We start from the raw sequence: 14,712 nt of genomic DNA, 5'->3' as shown, positions 1-14,712 counted from the left end.
CAAAACAACCTCATCTCTGTCCTTTTCACTGCTAAAACCCTAAGAAGAATTTCTGTTCTCTGCTTCTACTTTCTCTCCACTTTTCAACCTCTCACATTTGGGTTTATTAGCTTTTCACTCTTCAGAAAAATTCTCTCTACAAACTGATCCAGTTACCCTTTTTGTGTCCTTGTCTTCTTTGATCTCTGCAGTTTAAGTAATCCAGAAGGCTCTCTTCTCCCTCTATTCTCTCCCTTGGTGATCTCCTCAGCTCCTATGGGTTCACTTAGTACCATATGAATGGTTCTTGTGGTTTTGATTGTCACTACACAGCTGATGACTGCCAGATCTAGATATCTAGCTTCATCTTTATTAAACTCTAGTCTACATTTCCTGGATGTCCCCACCAACATCCCACCTGAACTGACCCCTTTTTCCAAACAGATCTCTTCCCCCACCCTCCAGCTGGCACTATTAGTCTCTCAGACATCCAGATTCATGACCTCGGTCATCCTGGGCTCTTTACCTTCATATGCCATCAGTTGTATCCTATTACTTCTATAGCGTATCTCAAATCTGTCCCCTCCTGTCTGATTCATTGACCATTATGTTAGTTTTAGTCTCTTGCTACTACCCATCTATACCATTATTAAAATCTTAGGATTGTTTTCCTACAGCTGGTCTCTTCCCCTCCAATGCATTTACCACATGACTGCCAAAATCCTTCTAGATCATAGATCTGACCACGTTCCTGTGTTTAAAAGGCAGCCTGCTGTGTCTAGAAGAAAATAGAAATTCCTTGCTCTGGATCTTAGGACCCTGAACATCTTTATTTGCCTCTCCTATCCACTCTACCTTCCAACCATCCAGGGTGGCTGACTGTTGCCTGAACTACCAGTTCCTTGATCATTTGCATAGGCCCAGAATATGCATCATCCTCCCAGAATCGTTCTCTTCCAACTCAGGTGCTGCTTCTCTCATGTATCATTTCTTGTGTCCTCCTATTCCTCTTGTTTCCAGCTATAATAGTATTGTCACTTTATTCAGATTCCTTATTCATGTACCTAGGGCCCTGTTAAGACCTTCCCTTGGGTTCCCTCATTGTTCTTGACATTTCTGTATTTATTTATTTATTTTTTGCCTTTTGGAGGGCAATTGGGTAACTTGCCCAGGGTTACACGGCTAGTTTTTTTGTGTGGGTGTTAAGTGTCTGAGGCCAGAACCAAACTCGGGTCCTCCTGACTCTGGGGCGGCACTTTACTCACTGCGCCACCTAGCCGCCCCATTTATCTTTTTTGTACATGTTGTATGTCTCTCCCCCTTGAAGGTGGGGATTGTTTGATCTTTCTCTTCATTTTCCTAATACCTGAAACATAGCAGGTGCTGACAAATGTGTGGATTTGAGCCAAGTTTTTAGATGGAGAGGTTAGTGTCAGTCAGTTGTGATGAGATTTGGGTGTGAGAGTGTTATAGAGGAATATCTGAATGGAATGTGCATTGAGCAGGAAGACAATAATAAATGATGTTTAGACAGTGACTGAAGGTTTACAAAACACTTGTACCACCTTGATCCTTGCAATTCCAAGTAGCCGCAATTGACAACTGAGGAAAGGAAAGCTGAGACATTAAAAGCCTTGCCTGTGCTTCCCCACTTAGTATCAGATGTGGGATTTAAAGCCAGTTCTCCTGACTCCACTGCCAGAGCTCTATTGACTATACCACAATGTCACTTCAATAGCCAGAATTTCCAGAAGGGACAGTATCTTGACCTCTGCAGGTTTTTTTTTTTCATTCCCCCCCCACCCCCCCATCGATTTGAATTGAGGTATAATTTTGAATGGGGAGGTTAGCATCAGAGTTGTGATCAGATTAGGGTTTAAGTCATCATTGTAAAGGAATCTCTGAATGGGATGTGCATTGGGCAGGAAGAATGAATAATTGACATTTTTATAGTGCTCATTGAATAACTGATATTGAATTTTTCCCTCCTGCATTTGTGTTGTAGTAGTAGGATGCTAGAAATATCAGAGTAGGTAACCTGTGAAAAGTTTTTGTTTGGCTAGATAATCGACCTTCTTCTGACTTGTACTACCTTCTCATTTTCTTTAGGTGTAACTACAGAATCTCCAGGATGGCCATACAGTTCCGTGCAATCTTCCCCTTAGCCTTGCCTGGAGTGTTGGCCCTCATCGGTTGGTGGTGGTTTTTCTCTCGAAAAAAAGAGCATGTCAGCAGTCGCGACAGGCAGGCAGGGGCCACAGCCAAAGATCTTAGGACAGACACCCCAATTGAGGAATCCTTCTTGAGGGAAGAAGTCTGCTACACCAGAGTAGTGCCTTTGCCTTCAGATGGTTCACAGCCTCCAGAAAAAGAGATAGTAACTATGGGTAAATCTGCCATGGAACTTGTAACTATACCATCACAGCCACATCTGGTTCCAAGAAAATCAGATCCTTCTAGCACCTTTTCTGGCACCACAGACACAAAGCTCCGACTGAGCTTACGCAAGGAAGACAGTGGAAAATTGGAAAAAGCAGCATCTCAAGAGGAAACGAGGTCTATTCCTAAAGAATCTTCACTTCCACCCCTCAAGGATGCTTTGTTCCCCCATGAAGCAATAGAACTACAAAAACAAGACTCCCCATTCAGTCAGATACCTGGGAAAGGCAGGCCAGGCTGTTTGGAGGTCCCTTCCGAGCAGCATGGCCCTTTGGAGAAGGTAAAGGAGACAAGTGGAATAGAAGGAACAGGTGATGCTGCCATGGGAGAGAGTGTGTCTGAAGAAGGTGGCTTGTCCCATGACCTTGGTTCTGAATCCAAGAACAGAGTTCCAAGAAAGGATGCCATAATGGAAGAAGAAAAAGGGAAGGAGAATAGATCTCGGGGAGTCAGGTCAGTGCAGAAGGAGGAGTGCCTGGGGAAAGTATTGAATAGTTTCATAGAGTCAACTCAAGCAGAATTGTCACAGGAAGAAGAGACCCTGGCTCATCAGGTCAGAGGCAGCAGATCTGAAGAAGGTTACCTAGATGGGGACCACCTTGTAGGGGAACTGAAGAAAGGAAGCTCTGTAGCGATCAGAGAGGATTTTGAGCAGGCAGCCATGCAAATCATTTCCAAAGTGATCTTAGCAGCAAAGGAAGAATTACTAGGGAAAACAGAGGGTGACCTTAAGCAACACAACTGTCAGCCCTCAGTGAGTTGGGTTGAAGACCCAGTGGAGGAGAAGAGCTTTGCCCTAGCCAGCCAGAAACCTGTCTTGGAGCAGAGCTCTTCCGATCCCAGCAGGGCTGTGATTGAAGCACCGATGGCAGCAGTAGAGACAGTAGAGCTGGAAGTAGCCAGCCCCCCGCCTGGCCCCCAAATGGAGGATCTTGCTCACAAGCAGAAGACCTATGTGAGCTGTCTGAAGAACAGTCTCATGTCTAGTGCTGCCCTTGATGGCAAGCCAAAGAATTCTGCCCAGCGTATCTCCCTGGCAGCATGCCCATCCCAAGCCATCCACCACAGTGAGTCATTTGAGGAGGCCAACATCAGGGTAGAGGATACCAGCTGTGTCACCTGCATGTCAGAGGACAGCCAGAGGGCTCAGTCAGTATCCTCTTCTGGTAATTGTTCAGATTCTGCAGGCACTTCTGGGCTAGAAGATTCTTCCTTGGAGCTCAACCTAAGCCCTACCAACAAGCCACTTAGCCCTCCCCTGCTGGAAAGGACTGTGTCCTATAGCAATGGAGTGCTGAAAGGGGAGTCCTCTGACTTGGGGACAGAGGATAGATGGACCACAGAGACAGAGGCTGATCAGTCTGGAGGTAGGAATGTTTTAAAATCACATAGAGTGCAAAACTGGAGTGGGTTCCCCTTTATTCTGGCCCCTGCTTCTCAACAAGCCTGTTGTTTTTTTAAGGGTTTTTTGGTGTGCAGTTTTTAAAAAATCTGTGACTTGAGTTTTGTGGATTGTGCCTTTTAAAATTCATTCTTCCAACTCTTGTAACCCAAGAGACTTTTCAATAATGTATCCTTAGCAGCTGGACTGTGTAATTAAGGTATTTCTGAGGGCTTTAGGTGACTTTGTTGGATCAAGTGGATAAAACCTTCTCTGGAACAGTGTTGAATGTGTTCCTCTGTGGCGGATAACCTCTGAAAATCAGGCTTGTTATTGAAAGCCAAAAGTAGACTTGTAGTTCTATTTTTATGGTCTTTAAAGGAGGATACTTGCTCTTTTGGAGATTAAATATAGAGAAGATAGTTTTTTTTATGGTCTATTTCTTTGATGCTTTCTTTACTTGAACTTGTTTCTGTGGCTTTGCTTATGTCCTTTCTTCTCTTATTGGGAGGAAAGTCCAACAGATGGCCACTTCCCTTGGTAGCCATAAGATATTGATGCTTTCCAGACTAGTCCCTGTAACACGTTTAGCTGTGGAAATCTGGTGGAGATTTGTAGCCAGTAGCCAATCAGTCTGGGGCTGTGACTGGGCAGCTATAATTCTATCCCAAGGGAGGCTTCCTGTGATTAAAAATTGTCTCAGGGTTCTCAAAAATGGACCCATTTGTGGAATGTTTGAATGGCCAATTCCTTGATCAGCAGTTCCCAATCCTGGGAACTAACTCTGCTAACTCCCAGAATGTCAGATCATCTCATGGGATGACACAGTGATTCACACCCTCATTTTAATTGATTTAAAGGCACATGGCCATTTCTTAGGTTTATATACATCCTTGATCCACAGGATATAAAATGTTTTGACTCCAAAAGGGTGGGGGATGTCTTAGATCGTGCTTCTTTGGGTACAACATTGATGTATGATAAATAACTTGTCTTTCAGATAAATCTTAGATTCTTTCATAGCTCTTTGCTTATTATTACTGTTCCCTTTAATTTTAGATGTGAAACTCTTCCTTAATCCCACAGTCTGAGTAGGAAGGGATCTCAGAAGCTACTTAATCTGTTCTGTATCTGGACCAAAATCTATTTTGCCACATCCCCAACTGGTGGTCATCCCTTTGGTCTGTAGACCTAGCCCCAAGGCAGTTCATTCTTTTTTTGGGACAATTTGAATTCTTAGGTAGTTTTTTCTTTATGTTGAGGGTAAAATGCTTTACTTCTTGAACATAGGAGAAACTCTTTTTAGAGGCTCAAATTGTTGGCCTGAAATTAGAGGATGTCTAGAATACAACTGTTCCAGGATGCCAACACCTCAGCCCATTCTGATTCTTTTTAATCACCTTGGAGGGGAGGACTCTGCCAGAGACTCGCTATCCTTTCAGTTAAGAAACCCAGTGAGACAGTGATTCCTCAGTATTGGGTTAGAAAACAGACAAGAACAGGATCGTGTTTATACTTGAAGCCCACTCCCCTACCCTCTTTCCCCCACCCTAGTTCTAAAATAGTACTCAGTATGAGCAATGCTTCTGAAAGTGCTATTTGTACATAAATGATGTGCCTGACTCTCTCCTATGTCATCTTCCTGCCTGGCATTATGGAGATGTATACTGCTCAAGTGACTGAATCCTTTAGAATTATAGCACAGGGCTGGAGGCTAGATATGTGTGGAGCACATGGAAGAGAGGTTACTGTTTTGGCAATTCCAAAGTACAGTGTCATTACCACTTTGTTTTGGAAGGGACATGAAACAGGAGTCTCTGCTTCTTAAATTCTTCTCTTCCCTTGGAATTATATGGGACACAACTCAAGGAAAGATAGAGGGCAAATAGAAACCTAGTGATGATTTGGGTCACCTTTAACTAGGAACAATGTAAAAGCTGGGTTTTATGGGAGTGGATTTTTTTCCCCTTAAAGCTAGCCCTTGCTCAGTTGCAGCTGAAATTTGGTAGGGCTCCAAAATAGAATCATTGCAGCAGAAAACAACCCCAGGATTGGTAACGATTTTGTGTTGGAATTCTGTTACTTAGTACTTATGGGACATTTTGCTCCTTAGCTTGAGTTTCATCCTCTCAGGAAATGAGTTTGGACCAGATGATCTCTAGAAGTTTTAATGCTTACATCAAGGGGATTTTTAGGCAGGATAAGCTTGACTTCAGAAGAACTTGTAGAATATAAACCAAAAACAAAATTGGCCTCTCTCTTCCTTCTCTCCTTCTCTCCTTGTTTCTGGTAGGAGAAAAGGCCTCTAATCAGGAAGGGGGGACTCAAGAATCCAGAACCTTCAGGAAAAGCTTTCCTGAGAAGATGGAGGTTGTACGCAGGCTCTAGTACCCAAGAGTTAGGTGATCTCCCCTTCTTAGAGTGGTTGGGTTGGGGAAAGGTGGTGAAACAATTGACAAAAACCTATTTGATGGGTTAAGTGAGGCCCAGATAACAAGAAGAGAAATTGGTTCTTCTGTGCCCAAGAGATTTATTGTGATGGGCCCTGCCTAAACCAAGTTCAACTAAGGAACCCCTCCCCCATCTTCATATACCTCTTTAAGTGAGGCATCTGAATTTTTGGTTTTAGTTTCAACATTTCTGAACTAGAGCCTCCAGGTTGGATGTGCTCCTAATAATGCAAGTAAAACTGTGGGTGGCAGACTAAAATTAGATCTACCTACACCCCTATTCCTAACTCCACTTAGGCACTTAGGTTTATTATAGTCCTTCCCGACTGAAATGGCATTCACCACTTGAGAGTTGTGTTGGGGGTGGGAGGTAGGGTGGGGCTCTGTACCTTCTTAGAAAATTTAATTACATGCTTTATGGGTTATTGGTGATTTTTTTTGTGTGTGTGTGTAATATACAAACTTCTTCCCCCTGGCAGGTTCAGATGTGAACAGCATGGATTCTGTGGACAGTGGATGTGGCCTTAGGAAGACAGAAAGTCATTCAAGCTCCCAGGCAGGCACTGAGACCAACAAGGTTGAGCTCACAATCTGGGAGATAGAAGTGCCAAAGGTAAGGATGGGCCTTAAAGCCTGCTGTTTTGGAAAACTGAGAACAGGGATAGATAGCAACTGATTTTTCTAGGACTCAGGTCTGTTAGGTTGTCTGGATTCAAACAATATTGTAGAGAGGAGAAGAATATTAAGTGGAATCCCAAGCAATCTTAGACCACTTGGATGTTAATGAAAATGATGCTTCTGTAATGACCCTAAACTATAATAAGACTGAGTTCTTTAAAAACCTCTTTCTTTAACCCCTCACAGGGTCACTTAATCTCCCCATGGTCTCTTCTCATTTAGGGGATCATCCAATCTGTTTGAGGTTGGGAGTACAGTGGTCATACTTAGAGAAATTGTCCCTAAGCTAACTTGCTACTGAAAAACATAGCTGGAGGAAAGTAGAGACAGGTCTATGTATTGGCTCCTGAACTAGAAGGAGCCACATTAAGTGTGGCATTTAAATGAAATATCACCACCAGTCTTCTTTGACTCAAAGACATTTGGTTGCCCAGAATGCCCACAGTGCACCCAATTGAATGCATGCATATATACCGGGACCAAAAGATGTGTGTCCCAATCTTAATCTCCTATTAGTGTATTTTCTCCCTTAGTCTGAGTCTCCTGTTCAGACTTCTCTCTCAGAGGACTATCCTTTCAACACATGGGCAGAATATGAGAGCACCTCTAGGAGAAGGGGGATCTGTTGGGTGTGTGTACCAAAATCCTGGTTTCAAGTCATACTCTCTCAGTGATGACTGGGGTTTGGCTTCTTCCAAGTTTATGTTGTATTCCTAACTTCAGTGCCCAGATTTGCAAACAAAGACAAATGTGTTGAAGGCTCCAGGCTGCTTGGAATTGATGACAGTAGCCTGAGGATATTAGACAACTAGTTCTTAGATTTTTATTTTCCATTTGAGCTCTCTCTTTCTGTTAGTTAGGAGAAACAAACATAGTAATTTAAATTTGGAAGGGTGGGTGTGTGATAGTTGAAGTGAATGATAGTAACTTGTGACTCCTTTTGTTTTCCTTCTCCCATAATTAAGAATAAGTTGGGGCAGGGGGAGGGAATGGTTCTCTGGAGGTTTTTTTCCCCCCCTTAATATCTCTTCACTGTTTAAAAACTTGTCCTTTTACCTATCTGAAACTATCTGCCTGGACTGCTTTATGTGGCAGAAAACAAGATAGAGGCTTTTAATTTGTATAAAACAATGGTGAATATATGATAGGGAATTAGTTTACCATGTAAATCTCTTCTATCCTTTCTTGAAGCACTTGGTTGGTCGGCTAATTGGCAAGCAGGGTCGATATGTGAGTTTCCTGAAACAAACATCTGGTGCCAAGATCTATATTTCAACACTACCTTATACTCAGAACTTCCAGATCTGCCATATAGAAGGTCAGTGGGATGCTTTTACTCTTAAGTCCTAGTTTCTCTTCCAAATGCCCAGATAGATTTTTCCAAGGCTTTGTATGTGCCCTAATTGTAATTTTGTGGTTTGTCTTAGTTCTTGTAAAGCAATTCATCAGATCCTCAAGAACCTTGTAAAGTAGGTAGGTAGTCAAGGCAGGTATCCCTGGAAGAATAAAATTATTCTCCCCATTCCCACCTCCCCTTCAGTTATTTTTTCTCATCCATTCGAGTCAGGAAAAAGGGATTTAGAAGTTAAGAGTCTTAAGTCACACTTCTAATAAGTAATAGATCTGGGATTATTTTGCCAAGCTGTTTAGGACCCTTCTTAGAACCAAAATTTTTGAATATATTTCTTGGGTTTTCAAAAGAAAAAAACAGGGGAAGGGGAAGATTGAGAGTTATTTTTCCCTTTTTAGCTTAATGCTTATAATGCTTTTCCTACCAGAACCTTCTTTTCATGGATATTTCTATTTAATCCTTACCTCTCTGATATATGAAATTTCGTTGGATTTCTGAATTGTACGTTTGGATTCCTGAATTGTGCATCTGGATTTCTGAATTGTGCTATCTCCTGAGGGGTTCAAACCACTACTAATGTTGTTGGCTATTATTTGAAAGGCAGTTTGGTTCTGAGAAGAAAAAGGCCTTTGGATTAGTTTTACCCTTAATAATAATGCCTTTGCAATGTTTCTTGGTACCTCTTTTTTAAAGACTTCTTGATGCTCTATTTCATTGAAGACATAATCCTTGATCTTCAAAAGAATTGCAAACTGTAAACCATTTGAAATCAGTAAATCACTAAATAAGAGATGCAAATTAAAATAACCCAAAGGTTTCATCTCATACCTACTGTGTTTCCCCGATAATAAGACACTGTCTTATTAAATTTTTTGGACAGAAAAACACCAGAGGGCTTATTTTCAGGGGAGGGCTTATTTTAATGAACATTGACAGCAATTTTAATAAACAGGTAAATGTGAACAAAAAAAATGTACCTTTATTCAATAAGCAAATCACTGGGGAAGAACAGGATGACGCGCTCACTGCTGCAGCTCTGATTGGATGCAGCTTGGAGTGCGTTGTGTGTTTCACGGCGGGGAGGGGGCGGTGCATACAGAGGGTACCGTGGCGCAGGGGATCATCTTCACTACAGTAGCAATCTCAATAGGGCTTATTTTCGGGGGAGGGCTTATTTTAGAGGAATCTTACACAGTAAGGGGAGGGCTTATTTTCGGGATAGGTCTTATTATCGGGGAAACACGGTATCAGATCAGTAGATATGACCAAAAAAATGGGAACACTTAGAGATGGAGGAGCTGTGGTAAGGATAGGCACAGTAAATACATTGTAGGAGCTGTGAATTGGTTCAGTTATTCTTGGTAACAATTTGGAATTATGCAAGAAAAGTGACCAAGCTATAACCACACACTTTTGAATCAGCCATTCTACTATTCCAAGGTAGTCAGAACTCCAATTTACAGTAAACTATTCATAGCCACACTTTTTGAGATAGCAAAGATAGAAAAACCAAGCAGATGCTCATTGATTTGAGAAATAGTTGAACATAAGATTTCTGTGAGCTGATGCAGAGAGAAATGAGTAGAATTAGAAAAACAATAGAAAAAATGACTGCAACAACTAAAAACTAAGCTGAACTTTTGAGTGACTGGGGAAAAAAATAACCAAAAGTCATTAGTAAAATATTAATGTTATCTTTTGAAAAAGAGAATATTGGATGAGTGGTAAGAACTTTTCCTTTTTTTTTTTTTTTTTGCCTTTTTTGGAGGGCAATTGGGGTTAAGTAACTTGCCCAAGGTTACACGGCTAGTTTTTTTTGTGGGTGTGGGTGTTAAGTGTCTGAGGTCAGAAGTGAACTCGGGTCCTCCTGACTCCAGGGCCAGTGCTTTTACTAGCCGCCCCTTTTCCTTTGTTTATTGATGAATGTTTTCTCCCTTTTTCTTCTTTCTTCTTTCCCCTCCATTCAGGGTCTCAGCATCATGTAGACAAAGCACTTAGCTTAATTGGTAAGAAGTTCAAAGAGTTGAACCTGACCAATATTTATGCTCCTCCGCTTCCTTCACTGACTCTGCCGTCTCTTCCAATGACCTCCTGGGTAAGTTCCCTTGACAGATGAAGGGTAGGAAACTGGTTATTCTCTTTCCTCTTATCTACCTTCCTCTAAGCTGTGCTCTTCCACTTCCAAGACAAGACCTGAATTCATGGGCCATTTTGGAATGTTTCTACAATCAGGGAATGGCAGGAGGTGGGTGTGTGCTCCCTCCTGTTACTTTCTTAATGGTGGTAGCTAAGCCACTCACATCATTATTGGAGGGGTTGGAAAATAAATAGTATGGGGACAGAAGCCCAGGATAGATGCAATGATATATGGATATAGTAGTTTAAGCTAATTTAAACTAATTTAACTTTTTTGTGTTTGTGTGTGACTCAAAAGAGGGTCCCTGTTTTGGTTTGTGCAAACATATTTATGAAACAAAACAGAATTGTGTTAGCTCTGTGTAGTCTTTTAAAACCATACTGTCAAGTCTGGCCTTATACAGAGTTGAGGGTACCTGATGATTTGTCTATTCTGAGAATGAATGGGACTTTTGCTTAGCTCTTTTTCGTATAAAACATTTAAAAAATGGGACATCTCTGTGGACCATAATATACTTTTCTTAGGGTACTTTCTCTTGTCTTGTGCTTAGCTTTTGTAAGCTCTTTGTAAACCTTTTCAAAAACAAAAGAAAATAACTTAAAAAAACCCTAAATGTGAAAATACTGCTAGACCATAACCCACCCTTATAAATAACACACATTGTTCCTGGTTATGATTTTACTTTCTTTGACCAGTCTCTTCAGCAAGGTATACAGGCAATAAAATAATATTGCTTTTCTTTTCCTTTATTTTTAAACTTGTGTGAGACATCCATCTTTTTTTCCTAACACACAGGAAAAGTAGATATTCTCTTCTCAATTTCTCTACCCTGAGTAGCCAGTGTAAGATGCCTGTCTGACACATGTTATAATGAGTGCCCAGTCTGTACCTCTTGGGACTACTCAGTATTATCTATTGGCACACTAGAATTGAATTCCCAGAGTATACTTCAGATATGCTCCCATACAGACACCCTAGCTATGCCTAATCTCAATGTTAAGAGGCTTTCAGGGCTTTGTGGGTATGAGATTTAGTTGGCTTTGGTCCACAGTTGAGACTCACTGCTCAATGAAAACTGTCTTCTTGGGTTTTGGTTTGGGTGAGGAGGTATTTCAGTTAATGGTCATTCCACAGATACATTATTAAAGCTACTGAATGCTAGATGTATAGCTAGGCTGGCTATTTCCTTACCTGTGAGCATCCTAAACTCCCTCTCCTCCCCCCCAGTTGGGGTATATTTTGCATGCATTTTGAAACATTACAAATGAAGGAGAATGTTTCATATATCTAAAGAGAAATACATTTTTATAGAAATGCTCATTCAGGTTCATCGTTAGTGGGGCAATGGAAGGTAAATTTAGTTATTCATTAAATGACCATTTAAAAACTATTATTTGCAAGAAACTATGATAGGGTATTGTGGGGGAATACATTGATGCATTAATTTATTCAGTGTAACCTCTGTAAATCCTCTGATGTATAGAACAAGACATGGGGAGATAGAGAATCTCAGATAAGACCTGGATCCTCCTTTCTTTTTGAAACAATATCCTCTTTATTTTAATGGGAGCCTAGGTTTGATGTTGATTCTGCTCTTAATGAAATGGGTTTCCCTGTTCTTATCTGTTGATACTTGGGGGCATTTTTCTAAAGCCTAGGTAATTGTGATTGGAACGAATCCCTGAAAAGTCATCCCTGGGGAGGGGTGAGAGTGCTATGGAGAGGTTGTTACTGTATTCTTGCTAGCTGTACTGGGGAAAAGGTAGAGTTAGAAATAGGTCTCTTAAATTAGAGAGAGAGGACATTGGTGGGAGGAAGCGGAGTGGCACAAGACTCATAGAAGGTACCTATTTAATAATTGGGCATGAAAGAGAATAATTGTGGCCTTGGTAGTTGAAAAGGACCTCATTAGATTACGAAAAACCTTCAGAATTCTTTAAATTTAAATTAAATGATAGGGGATAGGGAGGTGGTCTGGTTGTCAGTGCTGGTCAAATTCCAAAGCAACATTACTTACTGTTGGCAACTATTAGGAAGTAGTAGCCCAACTTCCTAGTTTCTCCTTCTCTTCTCCTAGATTTTAGTAGGGATAAGAAGGAGAGGGACAAAAGACAATTAAAGAAAGGTAAAAAGGTTGGGGAAGAGAGGGAAGGCCCCAGGGAACATGAGAGAATAGGGACCAGGTGTCCTAGACCTGGTATATAGGATGTCCCCAAACTAAAGACTTAAGTGCTTATAACTGCACTAAGACTTTTGGGACATTCTGTATAGGACTGATTTCTTGTTCACCCTAATTCCTTCTGGACTCTTGGTTCTCGTCAGTAAAAGTGCTACCTAAACCTACCATGGAATCTTTATACCTTAAACTAAATCTTAAGGGGTTCTTGAACTGCTTAGTGACCTATCCGAAGGAAATTCTGCATGTTTTCTGAGGGCCCAGCCAGGTCCTAGTCCCTTGCCATCTTCTCCAGGGCCAGATGGAAGATCTTGAAATGGAACTTCTCTCTTCCCTTCTTGGGGGAAGGTGGCAACAAGCTCTTTGTGCGAGAGCATTTTGGGTCATCAGCAAGCCTCCTATGGAAGGGGAGGTCTTACTATTGTGGCAAGGTTGGAGCCTTGGCTCTTTTTTCTTGATTAGAGTTGTTAAGTGAAAAATATTATCTTGTGGGGGAGGGGCATGGATAAGGCATTAAACATGTTTTGGGAGGAGTGGACGCTTTGTAAGAGAAACTGAATCTATTTTCCTTGTGCTTATGATGCCCAAGTCTATTGGAAAGGCTTGTAAAAACTTAGACCTGGGACAAATTGGTTGAAAAACTCAGTGTCTGAAGGAGTGAGACATTGACTCTTCAGTTTGACTGACTGCATGTCTTGCTGGCTTGCTACCTCTCGAGTACTAAATGCTAGAGGTTTGGGACACCTGCGTTCTTCAATCTGTTCTTGATTTTCTCCTTATTTTGGCAGCTCATGCTCCCCGATGGTGTCACTGTGGAAGTGATTGTGGTCAACCAGGTGAATGCTGGGCACATGTTTGTTCAGCAGCATACGCACCCCACCTTCCATGCGCTCCGTAGTTTGGACCAGCAGATGTACCTCTGTTACTCTCAGCCAGGGATTCCCACCTTACCTACACCAGTAGAAGGCAAGTAATTGTCAAGGATGTTCTGAGATGGTGAGCAGTTGGGTGATCCTGAGACCTAGCAAGGAGGAGAATGAGAAGCAACATCTCAAACCTCTCTTGAAAATTTTCTTAGTCTTATGAAAAAGTGCTCTAAATTAAAACTCTGGTGTACCACCTCACATTTATTAGATTGGCTAATATGACAGAGAAGGGAAATAATAAATGTTGGAAGGGATGTAGGAAAATTTGGACACAATGCACTACTGGTGGAGTTGTGAACTGATCCAATTTGGAACTATACACAAAGGACTATAAAACTGTATCCTTTGATCCAGCAATACCACTTACTACTAGGTTTGTATCTCAAAGAGATTTAAAATAAAGGGGGTTGGGGGGAGTACCTACTTACATAAAAATAGTTATAGTAGCTCTTTTTGTATAGTGGCAAAGAACTGGAAATTATGGGGATGTCCATTCTTTGGGGAATGGTTGTTATACGATTATAATGGAGTTGTACTATAACAAATAATCAGGGGCAGCTAGGTGGCACAGTGGGTAGAGCACCAGTCCTGGAGTCAGGAGGACCTGAGTTCAAATCTAGCCTCAGACACGTAACACAAAAACTAGCCTTGTGACCTTGGGCAAGTCACTTAACCCCAATTGCCCTCCAAAAAGAAAAAAGAAATGATCAGGATGCTTTCATAAAAGCTTTAGAATGACTTACATGAACTGATGCAAAGTGAAGTGAACAGAACCAGGAGAATGTTATACACAGTAATAGTAATATTCTACAATGATCAACTGTGAATGACTTGGATATTCTCAGCAATATAGTGATCCAAAACAATTCCAAAGGACTCGTGATGAAAAGTGCCATCCACCTCCAGAGAAAGAATTGATGGAATCTGAATGCAGATCAAAGCATACCATTTTACACTTCAATTTTTTTTGTGGTGCTTTTTTTTTAAAAATTTCTGTTTCGTCTGTGTTTTCTTTCATAACATAATTAATATGAAAATATGTTTTGCATGATTACACACGTATATAACCTCTATCAAATTGCCTGCCTTCTCAGGGAGAAGGGAGGAGAGAGAGGGAATTGTAAACTCAGAATTTTTTTTTTTTTTTGAACACACACACACACACACACACACACACACACACACACACACACAC

The 14,712-nt window shown here is 41.3% G+C and overlaps 1 protein-coding gene across 2 annotated transcripts in view; it reads left to right on the top strand.

Moving 5' to 3' along the window:
* The window catches only part of AKAP1 (A-kinase anchoring protein 1), a 50,695-nt gene that overhangs the window by 25,587 nt on the left and 10,396 nt on the right, over nucleotides 1-14,712 (top strand). For both annotated transcript variants that reach the window (XM_069067449.1, XM_069067450.1), the window contains 5 exons: nucleotides 2,089-3,785; nucleotides 6,729-6,862; nucleotides 8,119-8,245; nucleotides 10,246-10,373; nucleotides 13,380-13,557. In XM_069067449.1, the coding sequence (XP_068923550.1) occupies nucleotides 2,111-3,785; nucleotides 6,729-6,862; nucleotides 8,119-8,245; nucleotides 10,246-10,373; nucleotides 13,380-13,557 (2,242 nt within the window). In that variant the 5' untranslated portion in view covers nucleotides 2,089-2,110. The remainder of the gene's footprint in view (nucleotides 1-2,088; nucleotides 3,786-6,728; nucleotides 6,863-8,118; nucleotides 8,246-10,245; nucleotides 10,374-13,379; nucleotides 13,558-14,712) is intronic.

Source organism: Petaurus breviceps, unplaced genomic scaffold, assembly GCF_028583685.1.
Source record: "Petaurus breviceps papuanus isolate PSGF00001 unplaced genomic scaffold, PetGlider_PUasm1.0 90750, whole genome shotgun sequence".
NCBI lineage: Eukaryota > Metazoa > Chordata > Mammalia > Diprotodontia > Petauridae > Petaurus > Petaurus breviceps.
This window is presented reverse-complemented; position numbering and strand designations above follow the sequence as displayed.